A 15,301-nucleotide genomic window follows, 5' to 3' on the forward strand; every position below is an offset into this window, starting at 1 on the left:
GGAGAAAAAAAAATCCATTTGGCAAGAAATTTGATCATTATATTATTTCATTTCTTGTTTACATTTCATTTAATTTCTGCAGTTATCAAAAACATCACACATTCAAGAGTATATCAAACAAATGGCCCCAAAAGATGACCCACTAAGTGAGGACCTCGGTAAGTAGAACCCTAATGAGAGTGGAGAAGAGGAGAAGCTGACATCCTGGAGGGACAAGTTCCTAAACGGCATGTAACACTGACCGAGAAGTTGGCTGACGTGGGAAAACCTTTTCCAGTTGGTAGTAAAGACTGACAAACACAGAGACTCTTCTCATTGCAGCACATAAACAGCTCATAAGCACAAGAGTTCAGGATCTACCAGAGGAGATCCCACCCGAGATGCACATGTAAGATGCTAGGTGGGTCAGCGTGCATGGAGAAGCCCAACGAAGTAGCTGATATAATATATAGGGTCATCTACAACCAGTATCGCATATAATTACCCACATCCCAATGGGCGCTGCTATAGTCAAGTCAAGTCAAGTCATTTTTATTTGTATAGCCCTAAATCACGAAGAGTCTCAAAGGGCTTCACAGATTGTTACACTATATTACACAAACTAGAAGATCGCTTAGAACCACAGGCGCAAGATTCTGTGAGACTTCAGCTTTCAGACTGTCAAGCAGCTCTTGGTCAACCAACCAAAGTGGTGGTGGACAAAGAGCAGAAGAGGGTGGTGATAATAGATGTGGCAATCTCAGCTGACGCCACCATCAGGAAGTAAGAACACAAGAAACTGGAGAAGTACCAAGGGTTGAAAGAGCAGCTGGAACTGACATGGAAGGTCAAGGCCAGTGTGGTCCCCGTTGTAGAGATGGCACTCAAGGCAGGAGCCTCCTAACTGGGAGAGTGGCTCCAACAGCTTCCGGGAACAACATCTGAAACCTTAGACCAGAAGAGCGCAGTCCCAAGAAAAGCTAGGAACTCTCAAACTTCCAGGTCTCTGTTAGAGGACCCGAGTCAGGGGATGATACAGTCCCCATTTCACCAGGGTGAGGAGATTTTGTTTTATATAGGTGTGTGTGTGTGTGTTTGCGTGTGTGTGTTTTGATAATTATTGCTCTTTTTTTTTAATTAATTATTCATTATTGTTTCAAACATTGAAAAAAAGTTAATTTTGTGAAATTATCTGGTATGAAAGACAACAGATAATTTTGAGCATTTAATCATATTATTTTCCTTTACAATTCGTTTAAGGAATTTTTGTTTGCAAAATATCAAAAACAATATATATATATATATATATATATATATATATATATATATATATATATATATATATTTTTTTTTTTTTATTTATTTATTTATTTTTTTTTTTTAATTAATATAAGGTTTTATTTATCCTTAAGTTTTATTGTACACTTGGGATGGGGCCAATTCTGGAGTGACTGATGTATTTATTTTTCACAGGGCTCATGTATTTTTCAACATGTCATTATTTAAGTACCTATTCATGTTTGCATATATGTTTTATTGGGCACCGTCAACAAATCCTACAATCTAGATGTATTCCAAAAAATACAACCCTCATAATGTATTCATGTTGTCAGGGTATTATCACTATTACAATATTGCAAAACTGTATTGCAACATGTCTTGATCCATTAGAAATCAAAATGTTACTGGCTACTCAATAGGTAGAGATTTTAAAAGGATTTGTTAGTATGACGCAGGCAACTTTTAATCTTTTGAGGACATTTGACATCAAGTGCATCATTTTTTTTACACGATTCATAGAGTACCTCTCTCCAACTGTTGCCAGCATCAGAAGTGATGAAGATGCTGACATTGGTGGTGGTGAGCTCAGGTCCAATGACACCTGCAAATCCAAAAATAAGGGATAAAAGTTTGCTTTTGTAAATGTTTTACTTGTCGTAATTTCTTCATAGGTTAGGGAAACAACCAATGTTTTTGTACAAGGCATAATAAATAATGTAAAACTATTTAAAAACGTATTTTTGACATATAATCGGTGTTTAATACGGAATCAGATGTACAGTATATTCATACAACTTTAATATATTTTAAAAATAAATTTATGAATGAATGAATGAATAAATGAATGAATGAATTGATGAATGAATGATTGAAGAAATTAATAATTAATTAACAGTTTTTTTAAATCAAAAAAGAACAACCCGAAATGAAATGGAAAATTAAAATGACAATTATACAAAATAACAGAAATATTTTCTTAAATCCTTTTTTTTGCATCCATCATCTGCACCACTTGTTCCGCAATATGGTCACGGGGGGCTGGAGCCCATATCAGCTGTCCTCGGGGAGTGGGTAGGGGAGACCTAGGGACAATTTGAATTACCTTGACATGCATATCTTTGGAATGTGGGAGGAAACCGGAGTGCCCAGAGGAAACCCACACAAGGGGAGAACATGCAAACTCCGCACAGAGAGACTGTTAGCCGGATTTGATAACATGACCCCAAAACTGCAGTTTTTTTTTTCTTATTTTTGTTATGTGTATTTTCTCACTTTCAGAAAACCCGGGATCGTTGTAATGCATATTCATTTCATTGATGTATGATTTAAATGATACATGAATTATTGTAATAAAGTAAAAGTATAAAAATAGTATTTAACAAAACTCAAAAGACAAGGAAAAAAAACCTAAATCATTCAAACAGTTTCTACAATGTCCTTGATAAGAACTTATATTCTATAATTATACTTAAATAAATCAATATTATATACTCGTACTTTTTACTTTGAAAAATTCAGAATCTATCTCATTATTATGTATCGTAATTATTGATATACAATTGTAAAAGTACTATTCAACAAAAATAAAAACAAAATAACGAAACAAAAGCCCAAATCATATGTCTATTTTTATTATGTATTTGGTATTAGAAAGAATGTATTTTCACGAATAGAGATAAATGAATCAATAATATGTATTAAAATTGGGCACTATTAAATACCGTATTTTCCGCACTATAAGGCGCACCTAAAAGCTTTTATTTTTTTCAAAAGCTGACCATGCGCCTTATAATACAGTGCGCCTTATTTATGGATCAATATTAATTCGCAAAGTCTTGCAACTATCTTGCCGCCGCCGACTAGATTTTCCCCAGAACGCCAAGTAGTCCGCGGTGTATGCTGGGATTTATTTACCGGCGTTTCATTGGCTAACCAATATGTCAATCGTCATTTGAATGGATTACTATTGGCTAAAGTTATTCGGAGGTCAAGGGGAGGATCCTTTTTATCATTTACAGGCTGGCATTGGCTTGAACGGCAAAACAAAGCCTGCAATTGGCCCAAAAAGACGTGTCAATCATCAGTTGAATCGATCACTATTGGCTAAAGTTATTCGGAGGTCAAGAGGCGGATCCTTTTTGTCATTTACAGGCTGGCATTGGCTTGAACGGGAAAACAAAGCCTGCAATTGGCCGAAAAAGATGAATGCGTATAGCACGTGGCTGACAGCATACAGAAAGCATTTTTTTACTATTTTGTATTTGTAAGTATTTTATTCTCCTGGATTTACTAAACTCACAGATATAAGAGGACCACGGCTGCACATTATTATGAACACAACGACTTCTGTGAGCTACTCTGGCTTTTTATATTATCCCTGTATCTTGTTTCAGACTGAACTCGATGTTTCTGTGATAAGCGGTGCAGATAATGGATGGAATGGAGTGTCTATTTTTAAATTAAACTTAATTCCAAGTGTTTATTGTCATAAATACAGTAAAGTTGCGAGCAAAAAAGAAAATAGAAACTAAGGAATGGATGGCATTTCTTGAATCCCAAGACTTTAACCTTCCGAATGATGGAACGATACATTTGAGTGACATCGTACGGACACCGCATCCGCACGTGTTCTCGACACGTATTTGCGTCTTTGCAAGATTTGGGAATGTTAAGGGGGTAATAAGTTGGACTGAACTATGTGACTGTTTTGTCGACGTTCCTATTGTAGCGCCTTATAATCCGGTGCGTCTTATGTATGTCAAAAATAGGACCAAAAACAATTTTTTCGGGGTGCGCCCTATAACCCGGTGCGCCTTATAGTGCGGAATAATATGTATACTTTATATTTATAGAAATTATTGAGAACGTAGTAGTCAACAAAAGCAATCAAATAAAAAACTAAATGTCTAACTCATTTGAATGCATTTCACAAACATACACTTGCATACATCACTATCATTTTTGAAATTATTGAGATATTCAACAAAAATGAAACAATAAAACAAAAGCTTTAATTGTTTGATTGTTTTCATACTGTTCTTGATGATAAGAACAGATTGTATTTTGTAATTCTAATGATGTAAATCGATATCACCTGGTAGTATCAAGCATATTTAAACTGATTCATCCATCCACCATTATCTGCACCACTTATCCTCAGTAGTGTTGCGGGGGTGCTGAAGCCCATCCCTGCTATCTTCATGCAGTGGGCAGGGGGCACCCTGAATTGGTTGCCAGCCAGTCGCAGGGCACATAGAGACACACAACTCACACACTCTTTCACACCTAGGGACAAATTGGACTGGATAAATTACCTGACTTGCATTTTAGAATGTGGTAGGAAACCGGATTGCCCGGGGGAGACCCATGCAAGCACGGAGAGAACATACAAACTCCATGCACCCCCACCGAAACAACACCCCACACCCCCTCAAAGAAATAAAATTGATGAATTGACCTTTTTTTCAGTTTTTGTAAAATAAAAAGAAAAATAAACGTTTTTCTGTAAACATAATTATATTATAATAATGATTAAGTGTATTCTGCTTTTTAATACTGTGAACCTTCAAAAGCCAACTCCTTATTTTGACGATTATTGCGCAATGTTGTTTTTTGTTTTGACTTTATTGGCACTGTCCGCCTATCATGTTGCTGTCCTTTGATTTCAACACCTCATAGGGCTGATCTGTTTTTGTAACCTTGAAGATTTAATTAAAAGAGGGGGCTCAGGAAAGTGCTTTAGGACAGGTTGGAACTCTCTTATCTGAAAGCTCCTCTCCCTGTCCTCCTTGCATGTTAAAAATCCATTGATCTCTCTCCTTATTTTGAGTGTGTACTGAAGATCAGTGTGCATTTGAAAAACATCTCAAATAAAAATTAATAAAATTAAGGTCATTGAAACAAATCGACTCCAGAAACACATGTGAATATAAATCTTTCGCTGACCCGATGCGATGATAACCCCAGGCGCCGTATCTTTGCTGACGATGTTTCCAGAGGTGTACGGGTTCTCGGAAACGTGGAGGTGCAGATGTAAGGAGCAGTAAGGCTGCAGGACAAAAAAAGGGTTCACATTAGCAAGCCAAAGGCAATTCCTGTCCTCCGTCTTGTTAACAAATGCAGCGAGGTCAGAGGTTTTTTTTTTTTTGTTTTTTTTTTGCTTGCAGGCGACGACAGCAGCCCACTTACTTGCTCGCAATCGACCCGTTTTCCTTGGAGATCCGTCGGCGGGGCCTGCAGGAGCCGCCAGTCTCTGCCTTTGTTGTACGTGATGTAAGTTTTCACTTGGTTTTCGACAACTTTATTTGACAGAAACACCCCTTTAATCCCGGCAACCTGGAAAACATGAAACAAAAGCGGCCGGTTTAGAAAAAAAAAATGATGCGAAGGGGAAGGGGGAGGATAAAAACAAGCATACATTATTCAAACTAAAGCAAAGCTGGGAGCTTCTGTTTGGCGAAGAAGGCATGTCAGAATTAGATGAGATGTTTTCATGACAGGGAACACTATTTTGCACCATCTGCAGGACAGTGCGGAATCAAAACAACATCTGGCACAGCCCTGAGACATTTAGACTTGATTTCTATTTTTTGGATACACACACAAAGGGATCGCGACAAGAATTTGATGCAAGATAGGCTAGATTTTTGAGGAAAACAAACAAGATGCAAGGAAATTGGACTTCAAACTGTAGAGTATACATAAAGTTAAACGGCACTCCAGAAGAAGCAAAAATACTTTGGGTCCGAGAAATGCAGGACACTAATGATGAACTCATGCCCTCAGATTCGGCCTATCAGGTTTTTTATTAGGTGCATTATTTGGTCTGATGACAAAAATATTACTCATGATTGATATTTTTTCCGCTTAATCTATTTTTAAAATAATCTACATTGTACAAAATAGATATTAAATGAAAGAAAGAAAGAATCAAAGAATAATGAACAGAAGGGAGAGAGAGAGAGAGGGAAGGAATAAAGAAAGAAAGAATGAAATAATTAAACTCAAAGCCCTTGGTTTCAAGATTTGAAAGGTGTAGGGAGAATAAGCAGAGCACAACAACAACGACTCCATTCTTCATTTTCCTCCTTTTTTATGTTGACCTTTCCTTTTTTCCTTTTCAAAGACACACCTTCTTTTCGTTTTCACTGGATTATCGTCAGGACCATGTTTTCCCCTTTGATTTTCCCGTTGTCACAGACAGAACTGAACATTCATATTCTACACCAGTTCCAAGAACTCAGGCTTTTGAAAGGTTGGAATGACTGCGCCCCGTGATGGACAGTTCCTGGATATAACCAGGTCTCGCCACAGAGACCACAACTCTTCGGTGGATTACAATAAGGTCTGATAATAACATTAATTTCTGGATTGCAATTAAAACACTAATGACTATGTATGTATCAACACAAATGATGTCACATGCTAAAACTGTGCGTTGTGTTAGGATATTTTTACTGTCAGCTATTCTGTTTTGATAGTCCGTCCATAGTTGGCTTCAAAACAATCTCGGGGTGAGGTTTTCCCACCGATTCTAGAAACCAGTTAACCCCTGAAACCCACCGGGAAAGTGTCAACTTCCCCACAAACCATGCCTTTGTGGTGTGATTTGTAAACCCACGTCACTGGTCCTTTAAAAATGATTCACTATCTCTTCTTCCCTGCCGCGCAAATAAAGCGAAATACCACAAAGGACATACAGATGAAAAATCATTATAACAGCATCCTTGCCGTGTTTCGGCCAAGAGAGAACACTTCAACAAGAACTCAACAAGATGATGGTTTCCATTTTTAAATTTCATGATGTTCGGTTAAGTGGGCTAGGTAACTTTAGCGGAATAGCCTATACGAATGAATATCCTATCAAAACTGATGTACCATTCTTTTTTTGTACAGACATATATTGTCCGGAACCAGAACAGGATCAGGACCCAAATGCGTGACGTTCTCACACAAGCTTTTATTTTACGGGAAATGGGGAGTCATTCACGTCGGGCAGCGGTCTGGCGTGGAAAGACAGGAAGCCAGAGACCGACGAGATCGATTCCAAGTGCCCGAGGAAATATCGGACAGAAGGGGTGAATAACGGGCAGGATGTGACAGAAAAGATAAGTAATGAAACAGGATATCGAAAATAAACAGGAAAAACTAGGCGGGAACAAAAACTGGAGAAAATAACAAACAGGAGAAAAATAGACTGTAACAAAACTGGAAACCGAAATTAAACAGGACAAAATAAACGGGAACAATACCGGACAGGAGATACCAACAGGAAAACAGGACCGAGACAGAAGCCACCTCTTGCTGGGCAGAGGTTTGTTGACGGACTGACAAAACAAGAGAGAGCGCACTGAGTTTAAAAAGACGGAAAGCCAATCTATTAATGAGCTGCAGCTGGCGCCACACGGGTGGGGCCAATTAGGCGCCATAGCAACTGTGATACATATTTGTTTATCAAGAGTCCAGTGGCCCCTAGGCGGGCCGTCGGAATGTTAAGGGATTAAGGTATAGTATATAATTTAAATTATTTCTGTGTACTGTCTTTCTTTTTAAATATCTCATGTTTCAATGTGGGCACATCTTTGAGGAACACTTTCTGTTTGACTAATCTTTAACATTAGTCACTGGTACCATGAATAAAAATAGTGTAATGAGATAAAACGCTGATGCGGAAGTAGCGTGTGACGTCATCCACTCCGCGGTGGCAAAACTTCAAACACGGAGGCTGCAATGTTAATCTCTGGGGACTTCAACCACGTGACTCTTGATAAGACACTGCCCTCTTTCGTCCAGTATGTGAACTGCAAGACCAGGGGAAATAGGACTATTGACCTTCTGTATGCGAATATAAAAATGCATACAGCGCTAAACAACTGCTTGCCCTTGGAAAAGGAGACCACAACCTCATTCTGCTTAAACCACAGTACAAACCAAAAGTGAGGAGGCTACCAACAACCACACGCTCATTTAGAAAATGGTCCACCGAGGCAGAGCAGGCTCTGAGAGACTGCTTTGGATGTACGGACTGGGATGTCCTGCTAGGGTCCAGCAGTGGGGACATTGAGGAGATGGCAAACTGCACTACTGACTACATTAAGTTCTGCATGGACAATGTTGTTCCTATAAAGACTGTACGCTGCTATGCCAACAACAAGCCCTGGATCACGAGCGACATCAAGTGCCTTCTGAACCAAAAGAAGAGGGCCTTTAAAAATGGTGATCATCAGGAGCTAAAACGAGTACAGAAGGAGCTCAAAGTCCAGCTCCGGAAAGGGAAGGAGCAGTACAGGAGGAAGTTGGAGAAAAAGCTGCAGAACAACAACATGAAGGAGGTGTGGGAAGGGATGAAAACAATTACTGGCTGCAGCACCAAGCAGGGTGTGGCTGTGGATATAGATGTGGGGCGAGTCAACCAGTTGAACAACTTTTTCAACAGGTTTGACCACTCCGCCTCATCCTCACCCCTGAGTAGTGCAGCTGTCCACTCCGCCTCATCCTCATCCCTGAGTAGTGCAGCTGTCCTTCTCCCTCCCCCTCTGGACACTAGCATGGAAGACATCCCCCCACTAAAAATAACTTTAGCCCAGGTGTGTGGAGAGCTGAGAAGGCTACGAACCAGCAAGGCAGCTGGTCCGGATGGAGTATCCCCCCGACTGCTGAAAGCCTGTGCGTCTGAGGTGGGAGACCCTCTACAGCGCATCTTCAACCTGAGCCTTGAACAGGGGAGGGTCCCTCAGCTGTGGAAAACATCCTGCATCATCCCAGTCCCAAAGAAATCAAGACCTGAGGAACTCAACGACTTCAGGCCGGTCGCCCTGACATCACATGTGATGAAGACCATGGAGCGGCTGCTGCTGCACCACCTGAGGCTACAGGTCCGTCACGCCATCGACCCACTGCAATTTGCTTACCAGGAGAAGGTGGGAGTGGAGGATGCTATAGTATACATGTTACACCGATCCCTCTCTCACCTGGATAGGGCGAAGGGGGCTGTGAGGATTACATTTTTGGACTTCTCCAGTGCCTTCAATACCATACAGCCTCTGCTACTGAGTAGGAAACTGACAGAGATGGGAGTTAGCTCACACCTTGTAGAATGGATTACTGACTACCTGACCGGCAGACCCCGTTCTCTCTCCGTTCCTCTTCACTCTATATACATCGGACTTTAAGTACAACTCTGAGTCCTGCCATGTGCAAAAGTTTGCCGACGACACTACGATCGTGGGATGTATCAGAAACGGGCAGGAGGAGGAGTACAGGAAATTGATTCAGGACTTTGTCCGATGGAGCGACGCAAACCACCTGCACCTAAACACCACCAAGACCAGAGAGATGGTGGTGGACTTCAGGAGAACCAGAACTCACCCGGTTCCTGTAACCATCAAGGGAGAATGTGTAGAATTTGTCCAGACCTACAAATACCTGGGTGTGCAGCTGGACAACAAACTGGACTGGACTGCCAACACAGAAGCTCTATGTAGGAAAGGGCAAAGCCGACTTTACTTCCTCAGAAGGCTGGCCTCCTTCAACATCTGCAAAAAGCTCCTGAAAATATTCTATGAGACAGTAGTGGCAAGCGCCCTCTTCTATGCGGCAGCGTGTTGGGGAGGCAGCGTCAAGAAGAAGGATGCCTCCCGTCTCAATAAACTGGCTAGGAAAGCGAGCTCTGTTGTGGGCAAAGAGCTGGACAGCCTAACAACAGTAGCTGAGAGACGAGCACTGAAAAAGCTGAGGTCAATCATGGACAATCCATCGCATCCACTACACAGCATTATCTCCAGACAGAAGAGCAGTTTCAGCGACAGACTGCTGTCACTGTCTTGTACTACGGACAGACTGAAGAGATCTTTTCTTCCTCATGCCATGAGGCTCTTTAACTCCACCCGGCAGAGTAAAGGCCCACATTAAACCACACCACCTACATTGGATATTACCGAATCTTACTGCAATATGTATTCTGTGTAGCACTATTAGTTACTCTATATAACACGCTACAGTGGGCATTTGCACGTCACACTGGGTATTTGTATATTGTATTCTTTTGGCTTTATTATTGTACTGTTCTCAGCTCAGGGATGCTGCTGGAAATGTGAATTTCCCTTAGGGGATGAATAAAGTATCTATCTATCTATCTATCTATCTATCTATCTATCTATCTATCTATCTATCTATCTATCTATCTATCTATCTATCTATCTATCTATCTATCTATCTATCTATCTATCTATCTATCTATCTATCTATCTATCTATCTATCTATCTATCTATCTATCTATCTATCTATCTATCTATCTATCTATCTATCTATCTATCTATCTAAAACATAAAACCTTTTCATATGTCATACAGTATATGTTCACTGGTGGTACACTGATATTTTTCCACTGATCAACCATTGCACAAATACCATAAAACCTCACGTATAACATGCACCTAAATATTTCTGTTTTAGGTAAAAAAAAAAAAAAATGTGTGTCACTCATGAATAAGTACCAATTATTTGTATCCATTTCAAGTAATTAAAAATATTTAACTTAAATATTAAATAAACACTGGTGATCAACATTTTGCTTTTGGCGTCCAGTGTGCAGGGTCACCTTTTGAAAGAAAAAAGGTTTAATAATTTGAGCATTCAGTTGCAAATTCCTCAAGCGTGCATGGACCCAAGGAAAAGGGCAAACTGCTGTTTAAACAACGCATGTGCTCTAAATAGAAAGCACCACTAGAAAGCACCACAGTGACATCTGGAAACATTCATGACGCCCTTCTAGAAAAATAGGTTATGCATATAATAACAGGGACGAAAAGGGAAATTTGACAATACTTGATTTAAAATTGAGAACATACTCACAATATTTCAACGTTTTCATCCACAAATACAGTCCCTAATGTTTATATCAAAAATAAACAGCGGAGAAAGTTATCTTTCAAAAATGATACACTTCTTGTTTCGTGTCATCAGTGTCAATGTTATGGCACTTGTTCCCTTTAGTCCTCGAGAAACGAGAAATAGCAAATTATGAAATAAAAACTACTGTGAGGACTAACATTACATAAACAGAGTTTGGAAACGGTGTATTTAAATGAACAAAAACAATTAAAACTAAATAAATATGTAAATGGTTAAAGTTAGTAGTAGCATGTCATTTTTATCATGTATTGCCAATCTTAATTCCTGTTTCCCAGTCTATTAGTTGCACTGGAATGTAAAGTACACTTTTAAATTTGTAGCAACATTTTGGGTTTTTAGATGTGCCCTATTTATGTAAGATACATGATTTTAGAAAAATAAGAAAAAGAGTACCTAAAACCTCAACTTTTTTCATTTCAAAAACTTTTTTTACCTAAATAAATTTGTATTGAGTGAAAGCAATTTGAATATATAGGAAATAAAATACAACTATGTATGAGAGCATGGCAAAACATTTTGCTCAGTTCATGAAATTTAAGAAAGTTAAAATAACACTAATTCTTTAAAAAAATGTATTTGAAATCAATACAAATTTTTGCCGACGGGATAAGATACTTTTCTTAAAATCTTGGCTGGAATGATCAGAAAATAATCACTTGTTGTAACTTCAATTTTCCTCACACTGTGCAATGTCTTTGTGTGCCTTAGGCCTCCTCAATAAAAGAGCCTCTGAAGGTTTTTCTCTGTTGGTGGTGTTGATGTGGGTAGTTGGGGGGTTCTCAGGGTTGGCAAGATTATCACATAGAGTTGATCATGTCACATGTGAAGTGTTCAGATCACCTTGCAAAGGGGAAATATGCTTTCTAACACATATGTATCCTTATTGGGAACAATATTTGACAGGAATAATCTTCATGAATCATATTAGGTATCAGGTGTGTGACCACGAGCAGTGCAATGGCTTTATTGCACAGGTGGGCCTTAGGCTGCTGACAATAAAAGCTCACCTGAATGTGTGCAGCTTTACTGGATGCGAGGTGGTCAGAAAGAAGACAAACAATGTAGAGCACGATTTCTAATTATCATGTTGATATACTGCAACACGCAGTGCAGTGGTTAGCGCGTGTGTGGCACTGTTCTGATGTTGTGAGATCGAACCTTCCTGTGTGGAGTTTGCATGTTCTCCCCGTACTTGTGTGTTTTTTTTTCCGGGCACTCCGGTATCCTTACACATTCCAAAATGCATGTCAGATAATGTATCCGGTCCAAATTGTCCCTAGGTGTGAATGAGAGAGTGAGTTGTCTGTCTCTGTGTGCCCTGCGAACTGGCTGGCAACTGGTTCAGGGTGTCCCCTGCCCACTGCCCAACGATAGCTGAGGTGGGCTCCGGCACCCCTGCTACCCTACTGAGGATAAATGGGGCGGATAATGGAAGTTGATATACGACATTTGGGAGGTGAATGCATTTTTTTCTGCAAAGGAGAGGTGATCACTATCAAATAGAAAATCAGGTTTTTATGTCACGCTGAAAATTAACGACTTTATTACATGCAAGAAAATTGGAGGTGTGTACTTCTGCAACAAGAACAGGCCAGTTGTCTCCTGTGTTGAAAGATAGCTTGTTGTCAAATACCAGAAACAAGATGAACATTTTGATCGTTCTATTAACAGCCAAGCTTCTTCTACAATGTAAATTAACACTAAAACGTACTGTGTTAGTTTACCGTGAGAACTAGGCTCTTTTCCTTTGCTAAAAATGATCAATCTTTACAATGAAAATTAGCGTTGTCTTGTTTAACACTGGAAATCTGCTTCCTTGTCTTCTCAGTCCAAGGGTAGCACGCTCTTCTGATTTTAATTTTACCACTCTGTTACATACCCTGTTTATATATATATATATATATATATATATATATATATATATATATATATATATATATATATATATATATATATATATATATATATATATATAGTGCGCCGTGAGACATTGTCAGGTGTGCCGCAGGATATTCGCCCAATTTTCTCATCTCATCTCATCTCATCTCATTAGCCGTACCGCTTATCCTCATTAGGGTCGCGGGGGGGCTGGAGCCCATCCCAGCCATCTTTGGGCAGTGGGCAGGGGACACCCTGAACTGGTTGCCAGCCAGTCGCAGGGCACACGGGGACAGACAACTCATTCGCTCATTTACACCTAGGGATAATTTGGACCGGCCAATTCACCTGAAATGCATGTTTTTGGAATGTGGGAGGAAACCGGAGTGCCCGGAGGAAACCCACGGGGGGAGAACATACAAACTCCGCACAGAAAGTCTGGAGCTGGATTTGAACCCACGACAGGTTCCCATGACATGAACTGTGCCGCACAAGCGCTAACCACTGCGCCACCGTGCTGCCTCGCCCAATCTTATCTTTTCAAAAAAAGCAAGCCATTGTCCAGTATCTAGTTCCATCCAATGATCAGCTGAATAACGGTAACATTTATCCATTTCAGTTGGGAGCAGATAAAAAAAAATGAATAAATATAATTTTAAAAAAGATAAAATGATAAGGCGATAGGACGATAGGACGTAAGAGATAGATAGATAGATAGATAGATAGATAGATAGATAGATAGATAGATAGATAGATAGATAGATAGATAGATAGATAGATAGATAGATAGATAGATAGATAGATAGATAGATAGATAGATAGATAGATAGATAGATAGATAGATAGATAGATAGATAGATAGATAGATAGATAGATATGAGCGGCAGTGACCCCAAATGATAATAAAAACTTAAATCAACATACAATTCAAATAATGTGTTATTTTTCTGCGATCTCCTGGCTTAAAGTCATGATCACAGTCTTAATCAGATATTTTATGAGTAAGACCAAATCTCGAATAAACTCTTCATTTTTCATCCTTTGGGAGGTTTTGGGTTGGTATTTGGATTGTAATTTGAAACAGGCCTTTACTTTCTTTTGCTTTTTTTCTTGCTACACAAAAAAAAAAAACTGCGATGACAAGTACAGAGTCACTCTCCAAACTCCCTTCCTCTCCCCCCTTTCCAAGCACCTAATGTGTTCTGAGCCCTGAAACAGCGTGGGCAAAAGTAAGATAAGAGCTGGTAGGCGAATTGGAAAAACAATTTTAAAGGCATTGTTAACACATACTTATTAGACAAAATATTCTACTTTCAACCTTTTAATGGCATCTCAAAAAAACGCACTCCACCTTTAAGCTTTAAAAAAAAATGCGCAACTGGTGCCAGCAATTAATGTTAAAACATGTTTGACCCACGGTATACCTTAGGACAAAAAAGTGGGCCTTGGCTCAAAAAAAGGTTGGAAAAAAACACTGATTTATTTTAAGTACAGAAGCATAGTCTGAAGAATAAGGTTTACATTTACCCAGGGAAAACAAAACTACAATGCAGCTGCTGATACAAGTGTGTTTAGCACTACGGCACCTTTTTTAACACGTTTACAGTGCTGTGTCACAGTTATTAAATGATTGTGGGAAGAGTACGTCATTGAATGACACCGAGGCTTAGTCTTTTAAGTGTTGGGACGCTAATGAGGTTTAATTGGAATTGCAACACACAGTCTAGATTTCTGTCAACATCTGCAAAAGACGCCTGCTGGCCGCAAGCGTGCCCGCTTCTGCTAACGCCCGCTCGCTAACACCAACCTATTTTTACTGATGTAAGAAAGGCTGGCTTGGGGAAATCTTGCCAAGCATCAGCATCTGTTCCATTATCGGCAAGAAGAAGAAAAGTAGCTTGTTTTTCGTGTTGATGCTCAGTTCTAGTCAAAGGCAGACTGTTGTCTGTTGCTGCTTCAACCGGAACGTATTTTAGGAATGCTATTTTCCCCTTCTGTTACCTCACTTCCCTATTGGGATAACAAAGAGAGTTTGTTTTTCATTCTGCACTGAGACATTGCAATATGGAGATGCATTTTTTGGCAACTTTACTGTTTTGCAGAGTAATAAATGCGCTTTTGCGAGTCGAGCTGAATTTGGAGTTTTGCACCTTCAGTGCAACAACCTGTCATGCTGCAATGAAGCTTACGGGAATAATTTAAGTGTAATGGAAGAAGTTGAGGGAAAGATGATCTTAAAGAAAGTCCTTT

General features: G+C 39.5%; 1 protein-coding gene across 1 annotated transcript in view; it reads right to left on the minus strand.

Moving 5' to 3' along the window:
• Window positions 1–15,301, minus strand: part of LOC148353706 (VPS10 domain-containing receptor SorCS1-like) — a 166,225-nt gene that overhangs the window by 55,021 nt on the left and 95,903 nt on the right. The window contains exons 10-12 of the mRNA XM_088350634.1: window positions 5,449–5,595; window positions 5,206–5,308; window positions 1,785–1,861 (exon numbers count right to left, since the gene is read on the minus strand). Of these exons, the coding sequence (XP_088206760.1) occupies window positions 1,785–1,861; window positions 5,206–5,308; window positions 5,449–5,595 (327 nt within the window). The remainder of the gene's footprint in view (window positions 1–1,784; window positions 1,862–5,205; window positions 5,309–5,448; window positions 5,596–15,301) is intronic.

Source organism: Urocampus carinirostris, chromosome 13 (genome assembly GCF_059441175.1).
Source record: "Urocampus carinirostris isolate Australia breed hairy pipefish chromosome 13, RoL_Ucar_1.0, whole genome shotgun sequence".
NCBI classification, from domain to species: domain Eukaryota; kingdom Metazoa; phylum Chordata; class Actinopteri; order Syngnathiformes; family Syngnathidae; genus Urocampus; species Urocampus carinirostris.